The sequence below is a fragment of the Gobius niger genome (assembly GCF_951799975.1).
Source record: "Gobius niger genome assembly, chromosome: 13".
NCBI lineage: Eukaryota > Metazoa > Chordata > Actinopteri > Gobiiformes > Gobiidae > Gobius > Gobius niger.
In genome coordinates this window covers 2,217,827-2,230,174 of record NC_136864.1, presented here as the reverse complement: position 1 = coordinate 2,230,174, position 12,348 = coordinate 2,217,827, and the positions used below count along the sequence as shown (strand labels likewise).

General features: G+C 49.8%; 1 protein-coding gene across 1 annotated transcript in view; it reads left to right on the top strand.

Annotated features, from left to right (window-relative positions):
* Positions 1-7,556, top strand: part of dyrk1b (dual-specificity tyrosine-(Y)-phosphorylation regulated kinase 1B) — a 42,948-nt gene extending 35,392 nt beyond the window's left edge. Inside the window, exons 10-13 of the mRNA XM_079569737.1 lie at positions 16-136; positions 2,855-3,037; positions 4,574-4,677; positions 6,711-7,556. Of these exons, the coding sequence (XP_079425863.1) occupies positions 16-136; positions 2,855-3,037; positions 4,574-4,677; positions 6,711-7,211 (909 nt within the window). The 3' untranslated portion in view covers positions 7,212-7,556. The remainder of the gene's footprint in view (positions 1-15; positions 137-2,854; positions 3,038-4,573; positions 4,678-6,710) is intronic.
* Positions 7,557-12,348: the final 4,792 nt, after the last annotated feature.

The window sequence follows — 12,348 nt, the reverse complement described above, 5'->3', positions numbered from 1 at the left end:
CTGCTCTGTGTTCAGGAGTACAAACCTCCCGCCACACGCCGCCTTCATGAGATCTTAGGAGTAGAGACAGGGGGCCCCGGGGGCCGCAGGGCAGGAGAGCCCGGACACGCCCCCTGTGACTATCTCAAGTTTAAAGGTAACATTCACAGCGTCTGCATCAGTGTTAATTTCGTCAACTAAAATATTTAGTCTTAATTTTAGTCAAAGTGTCATTTTTGACGACTAAAATTGGACTAAAACTAAATTAAAAGTTTTTAAGGGGAGACACTACAGGCAAAACTCCTTTTTTTCAGTTTTCAGGTTTTGGGCCAAATTGGTCTCTGAACATACAAGCTTTCACCCGGAAACAGAAAATATGCCTAATCTTCACAATAACATGTTTAAATGTTGCGCTGATTCAATGTTCCCCCATAGACTTATATGGGAGAATGCAATTTCAAGGGCCTTTTTCTCAAAACACATGTTTCTGTCATTGTTGCGACACTATGTCCACGTCAGTCGGACCTAAAGACTTCACATTTTCCAGCTTTGGACTGAACAATGTTTGGAAGATTTTTTCAGAGGGATTTTTTATTATTTAATCCCTTAAGCCCCATTTATTGAGTTTTGAATGTCAAAAAATAAGGCGAAAATTACATTTTTACACATTTTTCCACTAAAAAACAGCTGATTTTAAAACTAAACAAGAAATCCTAAATCCCCTCTGAGAAAGTCTTGGCAACTCATTTATCAATAAAATGAAACCATAAATTTGAATGTAGCTCTATCCATTATTCAGATTTCGTCACCGAAAAGATGGGAAATTTGGGGCATTTTTAGGCATAAAACCTCTTGTTCTCACATTTATGTCAGTGATCGACAGCAACAGTTTCAAATTGATATCTGTAAATATAAATTTTTTTCCTATTCACCTGCAGTGTCTCACCTTAATGAGACTAAAACTGTGACTAAAATGTCCAGATATTTTAGTCGACTAAAAAAAGACTTAATACAAATGAAAAGGAGAGACTAAAATCATCCAAACTTCTATTGAGCGTCTGAAAGAGCCTCAGATCTTGTAAATTCTCTGCCAAAGGATCAGCTCTGAGCTTTGTTCATGTGGAGCAGCTCCATGAAGCAGAGGAACAACATTAAATATGATTATAAGGAATATTATAAATCCAAAGTCGACTAAATTAGTCTTAAATTTGGTCGACTAGGCAAGGCAACTTTATTTATACCGCGCATTTCGTACACAAGGCAACTCAATGCGCCTAAACTAAATTTACTTGCAATTTTAGTCGACTAAAACTAGACTAAAATCGAATTACATTTTCATCAAAAGACTTAAGGTGCGTACACACCAAAAGCGTCCACGCCTCCAACTTCCATGTTAACCCTATGTAGAGGCGCTTCAACGCGCTTCGAAATGCAAGCAAAGCTGTCCGCGCGTATTGAGCGTAGCAAACGCGAGCGGATGTGGAAGGACGCGCGTCAAAGCCAGGGAGAACAGCGCGGTGAGCGAACAGGGAGGCCGCGCCCACTGCTTCATGCACTCAAGTAATCCAATCTACACGTGCGTTCATTTATGCCTTGTTAACCAATCAGGGATGCTGACTGGGCTCAGGCGTCACCTGTTACCTGCAACAAACCATGCCCGAGTCGGACTCGGTTCCGGACTGTGGCCGCTTGGAGGAGGGGGGGCCAGAGCGCGGCTCGCGTTTGCTCGTGTATGCGCACACGCACGGATACAAGCGGCTGTTGTATGGGCGGGTGCATTTGTCACGTAAAACAGTGAGAAAAGGCTGTATTTATCAAACAGAGCAGGGGCTGCCTCGCTCTCGTCTCCCCGGCCCCGACCGCTTCGCTCCCGGGCGGCTCCCCGGACCCCCGGCCACATACCGCTCGTTTCCCCGACCGCTCACTCCCGACGCCCTGGCCGCTTCACGCGCGTCTCGGGCTGACTATACGGGGAGCGGCTGCGCTTCTCCCGCCCTCTCTGCTACTGTACCCGGTTTGGCCACAGGCTTTAGTGGGACAGATAAAACCTGCGGGTGCTTTTATCACTTGTGATTTTGGTGCGCGTTCGTGTTGCTTTGTTGTAACGTAAAGCGTAGACTTCAGGAGTTCACCAACATAAAGCTGTTTAACCAGTGGCCGAAGCAGCAATGAATGACATAAACTGAGAGTCAGATCTTCTGTTCAGGCTGTATATGACTCCAAAGAAAGGCTCAGAGCGGCAGGTGCTGCTCCACCCCCCCTCCCCCTCAGCTGAGCGGGACAGGGGGACGCGCACTTCTATATTTCTCTGCTTTATTAAAATCGACTGTTATTCACCACAGCCCTTTTTGTTAAACTGTAGTAAAATGCAAAGAAAAGTGGAGTGAAGAGATTTGACAGGGCTCATAGTAGACATTATTTCACGCAGCTTAGGTTTTTTTTTCTTCCGCATTATGTTGCGCTGCTGCTGCTCACGTGCACTTGTAAACAACTCCTCGTGTTCGGCCACGGCTCGGTTCGTTTGTGTCAGTGTGAGCGCGGCCGTTCGGGGCATCCAGGCCTTTCCTCAAACGAGCTCGAGAGTGGCAGGTTCGGATGTCAAGTGTGAGTGCGCCCTCAACAACCGGTGGCCAGACACGCCTCCCATGTCTGACGCTTGCCAACCTTCACGCGCCAGCAAACAGGCGTTTGTCGCGTGTGTGAAGCGGCGTTGTTTGGCGTCCAACGAGAGGCAGATGGGGCGTGGACGCACGTTTGGTGTGTACGCACCTTTAGACTAAAACTAAACTAAAATATGTTGTCAAAATGAACACTGGTCTGCATGAAGACATGATGTTTGTGCGACTGTGTTGGACGTTACGTTCTGTCTCTGCAGACTTGATCCTGCGTATGCTGGACTATGACCCCAAAAGCCGCATCACGCCCTTCTACGCTCTCCAACACAACTTCTTCAAGAAGACGACGGACGAAGGAACCAACACGAGCTCCTCCACCTCCACCTCTCCTGCCATGGACCACTCGCACTCGACATCCACCACCAGCTCCGTGTCCAGCTCCGGTAAGAACCAGAAAACACACTCAACATCCACCTCCAGCTCCGTGTCCAGCTCCGGTAAGAACCAAATAACACACTCAACATCCACCACCAGCTCCGTGTCCAGCTCCGGTAAGAACCAAATAACACACTCAACATCCACCACCAGCTCCGTGTCCAGCTCCGGTAAGAACCAAATGACACACTCAACATCCACCTCCAGCTCCGTGTCCAGCTCCGGTAAGAACCAAATAACACACTCAACATCCACCTCCAGCTCCGGTAAGAACCATCACCCTCATAACACACTCAACATCCACCTCCAGCTCCGTGTCCAGCTCCGGTAAGAACCAAATAACACACTCAACATCCACCACCAGCTCCGTGTCCAGCTCCGGTAAGAACCAGAAAACACACTCAACATCCACCTCCAGCTCCGTGTCCAGCTCCGGTAAGAACCATCACCCTCATAACACACTCAACATCCACCTCCAGCTCCGTGTCCAGCTCCGGTAAGAACCAAATAACACACTCAACATCCACCTCCAGCTCCGGTAAGAACCATCACCCTCATAACACACTCAAGAACCACCTCCAGCTCCGTGCCCAGCTCCGGTAAGAACCATCACTGTCTTAACACACTCAACATCCACCACCAGCTCCGTGTCCAGCTCCGGTAAGAACCATCACCCTCTCATGACACACTCAACATCCACCACCAGCTCCGTGTCCAGCTCCGGTAAGAACCAAATAACACACTCAACATCCACCTCCAGCTCCACCTCCAGGTCCACCTCCAGCTCCGGTAAGAACCAACACTGTCATAACACACTCAACATCCACCACCAGCTCAACATCCACCTCCAGCTCTGTGTCCAGCTCCGGTAAGAACCAAATAACACACTCAACATCCACCACCAGCTCCGTGTCCAGCTCCGGTAAGAACCATCACCCTCATAACACACTCAACATCCACCTCCAGCTCTGTGTCCAGCTCCGGTAAGAACCAAATAACACACTCAACATCCACCACCAGCTCCGTGTCCAGCTCCGGTAAGAACCATCACCCTCATAACACACTCAACATCCACCACCAGCTCCACCACCAGCTCCGGTAAGAACCAAAGCTCTCATAACACACTCAACATCCACCACCAGCTCCGTGTCCAGCTCCGGTAAGAACCAAATAACACACTCAACATCCACCACCAGCTCCACCTCCAGGTCCACCACCAGCTCCGGTAAGAACCATCACCCTCATAACACACTCAAGAACCACCTCCAGCTCCGTGTCCAGCTCCGGTAAGAACCAACACTGTCATAACACTCAACATCCACCTCCAGCTCAACATTTACCACCAGCTCCAGTAAGAACCAACACCCTCTCATGACACACTCAACATCCACCACCAGCTCCACCTCCAGGTCCACCACCAGCTCCGGTAAGAACCAATGCTCTCATAACTCACTCAAGAACCACCACCAGCTCCGTGTCTCCGTGAGAACCAGCCGAGTGAAGATGTTCCTGAAAGTCTAAGGTTGTCTTTTCTCCTCTCCCAGGTGGCTCCAGTGGTTCTTCCAACGACAACCGCAACTACCGCTACAGTAATCGCTACTACAACTCTGCTGTGACGCACTCGGACTACGAGATGACGAGCCCTCAGGTATGTGTGTGTCTGCGCCGGGAACACGTGACCTTTGACCCTGACCTAAGGAGAGAAAGAAGGAAAGAGAAAGGGGTCGAATGGATGCAGTTTCACACTTTCGTCACTGTTATCCAGGGCCCTGACTTATTTCAAGGTGTAAACGTGAAATGGCGGGAAACCATCTCGATAAACGATAATATAGACGACCTTATGAAGCCACGGAAACTCTAAAGCTTAGGTTCTGTTCGAAAAGGACTTAATCTTTAAATATGAACATGAAAAACAACGAGACACAACTACAAAAATGGAAATGGGAGGAAAATGTAAATAAATCCCCTGTTGATAAATACTGAGCCTTCAAAGCTGTCAAATTAACTCTCCAATGTTGTGTGACTTAAGTTTCTAAAATGGAAGTTCCCGCGGCTCACCCTGTACTACCAGTTTGTAGAAGGAGTAATAGAAGTAGTAGTTGCAGTATTAGCCGTATATTAACTCCGACTGCTGCCATCAGTGTTACTGTTATTTTATCACCCGTTATTTCTTCCAGTGTAGAAAAGTGTCCCCTGGTGTGTCCCCAGTAGCGTGTCCCCCATTGCCTCCCTCACCCGTTGTGTCCCCCTTTGCCTCCCTCATCCTGACCCTGTGGGCCCCTCTCCCTGACCCGTTGCCTCCCTCGCCCTAACTCTGTGTGTCCCCTTGCCTTGACCCGTTGTGTCCCCCTTTGCCTCCCTCTCCCTGACCCATTGTGTCCTCTCCCCCTGACACTGTGCGTCCCCTCCCCCTGACCCGTCCCCTCCCCCTGACCCGTCCTCTCGCCCTGACCCTGTGTGTCCCCCGTTGCCTCGTCCTGACCCATTGTGTCCCCTCCCCCTGCCCCGTTGCCTCCCCCTGCCCCGTTGCCTCCCCCTGACCCGTTGCCTCCCTCGCCCTGACCCTGTGTGTCCTCTCGCCCTGACCCGTTGCTTCGCCCTGACCCTGTGCGTTCCCCATTGTGTCCTCTCACCCTGACCTGTTGCCTCCCCCTGACCCGTTGCCTCCCCCTGACCCGTTGCCTCCCTCCCCCTGACGCGTTGCCTCCCCCTGACCCGCTGCCTCCCTCGCCCTGACCCTGTGCGTCCCCCATTGTGTCCTCTCACCCTGACCTGTTGCCTCCCCCTGACCCGTTGCCTCCCCCTGACCCTTTGTGCCTCCTCCCCTTGACCCGTTGCCTCCCCCTGACCCGTTGCCTCCCTCCCCCTGACCCGTTGCCTCCCTCCCCCTGACCCGTTGCCTCCCCCTGACCCTTTGTGCCTCCTCCCCCTGACCCGTTGCCTCCCCCTGACCCTTTGTGCCTCCTCCCCCTGACCCGTTGCCTCCCCCTGACCCGTTGCCTCCCTCCCCCTGACCCGTTGCCTCGCCCTGACCCGTTGCCTCCCCCTGACCCGTTGCCTCCCTCCCCCTGACCCGTTGCCTCCCCCTGACCCGTTGCCTCCCCCTGACCCGTTGCCTCCCCCTGACCCGTTGCCTCGCCCTGACCCGTTGCCTCCCTCCCCCTGACCCTGTGCGCCCCCCGTTGCCTCCCCCTGACCCGTTGCCTCCCTCCCCCTGACCCGTTGCCTCCCTCCCCCTGACCCGTTGCCTCCCCCTGACCCTTTGTGCCTCCTCCCCCTGACCCGTTGCCTCCCCCTGACCCTTTGCCTCCCTCCCCCTGACCCGTTGCCTCCCCCTGACCCGTTGCCTCCCTCCCCCTGACCCGTTGCCTCCCCCTGACCCGTTGCCTCCCTCGCCCTGACCCTGTGTGCCTCCCCCTGACCCTGTGTGCCTCCCCCTGACCCGTTGCCTCCCCCTGACCCGTTGCCTCCCCCTGACCCGTTGCCTCCCCCTGACCCGTTGCCTCGCCCTGACCCTGTGTGTCCTCTCACCCTGACCCGTTGCCTCCCCCTGACCCGTTGCCTCCCCCTGACCCGTTGCCTCCCCCTGACCCGTTGCCTCCCTCGCCCTGACCCTGTGTGTCCCCCGTTGCCTCCCCCTGACCCGTTGCCTCTCTCGCCCTGACCCTGTGTGTCCCGCAGGCGCAGACCCAGTTGCGGATGTGGCCGGGCAGTGACAGCGGCGTGGGCGGCGGTCAGGACGGGGCCTACACCCAGCTGCTCCTGCACAAACCCGCCGCGTCCCAGCAGCACCAGCGCCACTTCCTGGACGCTCCGCACCACCCGCACCCCTCCTACCCCCACCACGGCAACAACGGGCGCGGCCCCCGGCAGAGCGGCCAGGGGGGCGGGGGGGGCTCGCCGCAGATGAGCGACAGCATGGATGTGGGCGTGTCCCTGGGGCTGCACCACCTGGGCGCGGTGTCTTCCGTGGACGCCTCGCAGTTCGGCTCGGCCTCGCTGCCGCTGGGCCTGCCCATCGGACTGTCGGCCTTCCGGACTCGGGCGGCCCCCAACGCCCCCGGGCCCCAAGCGCCGCCCCCCGAGGACTACTACCCCGCCTCCAACAACAATAACCCGGCCGCGGCGCCCGGGGGAGGGCGGGGCAGGCCGGACTCAGACGAGGGGCCCGCCAACTCTTGATAAACCCTGAACCACGCCCTAAAGCCATACGATCTGAAGTGTACACACCCACACAGAGACACGGAGCTGTGTGCTGCCCCCTGGTGTGCATGAGAGGAGGAGCAGGAGGACCCGGCCGCCTGCTGAAGGCTCACCACGCTCTCGCTCGCTCGCCGCTCCGCTCGCTTTGTGTCTTTGTTGTGATTGTACGGGGGGGGGGGGGGGGGGGGGGGGGAAGGAATGGCTGTGACCAGTGAGTTTGCCTCATGTTCTTGTTGACTCTGAGTTGATTTCTCTGTTTGAGGAGTTGTGTGTTCTCATTGGGGGAGGAGGCGGGGAGACGACGCGCGCCCGCTCGCCCGCCCGCCCGCCCGCCCGCTCGCCGCCATCTTTATTTCCGCGTCGTTTTCGGGATTGCACTAAATGACTTCTTTAAATCATGTTTGAGTGATGTAGGAGTGAATGATCGATGGAAAAGTCAGTGCACTTTCATTACGTTTACAGCGAGAATCAAACGGGATGGCTAGCAAGAAGCGTTAGCCCGCTCAATGTGTTTTTCCTATAGCCGTTAGCATGTAGCCATCAACATCCGAAACGATCCACACTATATCAGACCGATGGAACGCCGATACAAGCCGAGACAGGGCTTTAAAATGAGCTCACCCACAACTTCCTTAGCAACACGTTAGCTACACGCTAGCTCAACACGAGCTACTAAACCTCAGTCAGTATGGACGAGCTGCACCTCATTTTGAAGCTCAGAAGAGTTAGTTTTAACCTCCGCAATTGTATTTCCGATCGCCGGCTAGCAGCAGTGCGCTAATGCTAGCCGCAGCTCATTAAGGCTGGGGACGGAAACTACGATAAATACAATAAAATCAGCCACTGTAGGAGCGGTTTAGGAAAAAACTGAAACATATTTGATCAGATCACTTCATGTGAGGTGTTTAGGGTAAAAAAAAGTCCAGTGATCCTCGTTTATCGTTGAGAGAAAAGATGCTAAACGACAGATTTGATATATTGAGGCAGGAAAGTATCAACGATAAACGATATAATTGACACTAATGATTAGGGACGCACCGATGCCATTATCGGAGGTAGTTAGTATCGAGAATTCTTTAGTGGAAACACAATAATCCACATAGAGCCGACTTTATTACAGACTGCGCTCTCAAAATCAGAGTCTGAGCTGGATTTAACCAGAGCTAAACGTTGCTTAGTGTTTACAACATACAGGCTAACGTTGCTAACTCGCGGCTAACAGTTTTGGCCATTCTGACGCCGTTTTAAGCCCAGGGGTTTATTCACTATATCAGACCGATGGAACGCCGATGCAAACCGAGACTGGAAAGAACCGAGACGGGGGTTTAAATTGAGCTAACTTCCTTAGCAACACGTTAGCGACAAGCTAGTTCAACACGAGCTACAATGGACGAGCTGCGCCTCATTTTGAAGCTCAGAAGAGTTAGTTTTAACCTCCGCAATTGTATTTCCGATCGCCGGCTAGCAACAGTATGCTAATGCTAGCAGCAGTTAATTAAGGGTTAGCGCTAGATCGTCTGCTCCGGAGGGACGGTCTGCTGTTTGTATAGATCTATGAGTTGGTTTGTCTAAAAATACAAATAATCCTAATCCAAACCCTAATCCGTAAAGTTGACCCCTTAACTCCCGCCTGAACCGAGCACATTTTCTCCAGTTTGGCTTTACCCCAATCCAAAAGCTTCTGGAAAAAAAGCTGTGAAAATAGCAATAAAACAATGATGGAAATGTGACAAAAAAGTGAGAAAACATTGACAAAAAAAGTGACGAAAAATGTATGAAAAGTGGCAAAAATGTCACAAAAAATGGACAAAAAATGGATTAAAAATGGACCAAAAAATGTGACAAAAAAATGATGAAAAATTGACGAAAAATTGACGAAAAAATGACAAAAATGTGATAAAAAAATTACAAAAAAGTTACAAAAATGAGTTGAATACCCAACAAAAAAATGTTGGAAAAAAAATGTGATGACGTGAGGAAAAAGATCCTCTCGGTTCAGGCGGGAGTTAAGAGGTTAACCATTTCCCTGGCCCTAACCTTAATTTGTGTCATGATATTAAGGCTGGGGACAGAAACTACGATAAATACAATGAAATCAGCCACTGCAATACAAAAAGTAAATATCAAGCATTGGCTTAAATGACCTAAATTGAGGAAATACATCTTGTTTTGAGCGGTTTTCACTCATTTAGACACTTTTCCTGATCTGACCAAGATTATTTTGCTAGTTTGAAGAGATTTCAGACCAGTTCTAGGGTAAATCTCGCTTAAAGTAAGAAACTGCCAATGGGACAAGACCGTTTTTCTTACCCCACTGGCAGGCTAACGTTGCTAACTCGCGGCTAACAGTTTTGGCCATTCTGATGCCGTTTTAAGCCCAGGGGTTTATTCACTATATCAGACCGATGCAAGCCGAGACTGGAAAGAACCAAGACAGGGCTTTAAATTGAGCTAACTTCCTTAGCAACACGTTAGCGACAAGCTAGTTCAACACAAGCTACTAAACCTCAGTCAATATGGACGAGCTGCGCCTCATTTTGAAGCTCAGAACCTGGAGAATCCAAGAGTTAGTTTTAACCTCCGCAATTGTATTTCCGATCGCCGGCTAGCAACAGTGCGCTAATGCTAGCCGCGGCTAATTAAGACAGAAACTATGATAAATACAATAAATATAAATATCAAGAATTGGCTTAAATGACTTAAATTGAGGAAATACATCTTGTTTTGAGCGGTTTTCACTCATTTAGACACTTTTTCCTGATCTGACCCAGATTATTTTGCTAGTTTGAGGACATTTCAGACCAGTTCTAGGGTAAATCTCGCTTAAAGTAAGAAAGACCATTTTTCTTACCCCAGAAACGCAACAAAAATTAGGATTATTTTGCTCAAATTGAGACTTCTAAACTAATCTAGTAAATTACTTTTTGCCGTGTGTTGGAGCGGTTTAGGAAATAACTGAAACGTATTTGATCAGATCACTTCATGTGAGGTGTTGCCGAGGATATTTAGGGTAAAAAAGTCCAGAGAAAAGATGCTAAACGATACAGTTAGGCCTGTCACGATAACACATTTGAAGTTCGATATATCGAGGCAGGAAAGTATCGCGATAAACGATATATTTGACACTAACGATAAGGGAGAAGAAGCAACAAACTGGAGGATTCTTTAGTGTGAACACAATAATCCACATAGAGCCGACTTTATTACAGACGACACTCCCTAAACCAGAGTCTGAGCTGGATTTAACCAGAGCTAAACGTTGCTTAGTGTTTACAACAGACAGGCTAACGTCGCTAACTCGCGGCTAGCGCAGTTTTGGGCCATTCTGACGCCGTTTTACGCCCATCATCTGGAAAAAACCCAGCGACTAAAAAGTCCTCAGAAAATCCAAATTAAAGACACACAAACACACGAGAAAATCCACAGGAGCTGAAGTAAAGACGAAAAGAGACCATTTAAGTAACATCTCAATACTATTGTTAAATAAAAACACATAAATGAATAAAGCTCAGGCATTGGGAGCTTTAGGACATGGGCTTTTCTGTCTATGATGGACAGTAAATAAATGGCATCAGCACAATTCTAATATAACTGCTCTTAAAAGTGTCGCCGACTTTACTTAAGTCAAGTAAATTAACTAATAAGAAGCCAATCTGCTGTGAAAAAAGTAAGAACGTTGAAGAAAATTCCTATCGGTATTCGGTATCGGCGAGTATTTAAATCAAAGAACTCGTATCGGTTTTAGAAAAAGTGGTATCGGTGCCTCCCTAGTGTTTATATTGAGGAGCCGAGGATATTTAGGGTAAAAAAGTCCTCGTTTAACGTTAAGACACGATGTTAAATTTGAAGTTCGATATATATTGAGGCAGGAAAGTATCGCGATAAACGATATAATTCACACTAACGATACTGGATACTGTCGACTCTCATAAAAAATGACAGTAAACTTCAGTTCTAAAAGTCCTGAAACACCACAAGCTGCAAAAAACGTGAAATATAATGAAGCTCAATCAAAGTTTACAAAGAAAACGTTAAATATCTGTTATTTATCGAACGATACGTCGATATAGCGATTACCGTGGCAGCCGTAGACACGATATACTTTATTAAATCTGACGGAAACTCAGTTCACGAGTCACTCATTCACCTTTTCAGCCACAGAATCGGTCTCGGTATCGGCCGATACGAAAGACGTCGGTGTCGGTTCGTCTCCAGTGCCGACCGGACAGGAATGTTTTAAACAAATCCGCCTTATAGAGATAAAGCGCCCCCTGCTGTCCCGGTTTTACAGCTTCACACACACACAGGATTTACAAACCCACACACACATCTGTCGCCCTCAGATGTTTGTTCCCCAAACGCCGGTCCGCGGGGGGGGGCGGGTGGGCGTGGCCGGCTCCTCGTCTCCTCCTCCTCCTCCTCCTCCCCCTGACGGCTCCTCCTCTCTGTGCTGCTAATCACCACGACGACTGGTCCGGATTGCTGCTAACGACACAACACAGATCAATAAAGATACTTCTAAAAAGAGATAGAGCGAACGCCACACGGACTCTTTGGAACGATTCAGAGAAAAAAAAAGGAGGACGTAAGAACCACTGCATCTCCATGTATTTATTACTATTTAACAAGAGGAACTCAAAGTAACCTTTTTTCTGCTCTTCTTTGTTTGGTTGCCTTCTTTCAGCAGGTGAGCTCTGATTGGCTATTGTAATAGTGACAGTGACTGGTGAGCGGGGAATGCCACTGGTTTGGGGTCGGGGCGAGGGATGGGGTGGGCTCAAATAAAAGTTGGATATATAATAAGAATAAGAATAAAGAGTATACTTTTGCACACCAAAGTAAACCACATCTCTCTTTTACTGCATCCGCTCAGTGTGTCGCTTATTTCCCCCCGTGTGTTCTGTGTGTGTTTTCTGAGGGAGTGGCGCCCCCTGGTGGAGGCCGGGCACATGTGCAGGGACGAGCTGTGGGTTTTGTGGGATTTTCAGGTTGAACGTTTGATTTGGGGGAAAGAGGAGGAAACGGTTTTGGTGCCTGGACGCTTTAACCTCTTAACTCCCGCCTGAACCGAGAGCATTTTCTCCAGGTCAGCTTTACCCAAATCCTGTAGGCCCAG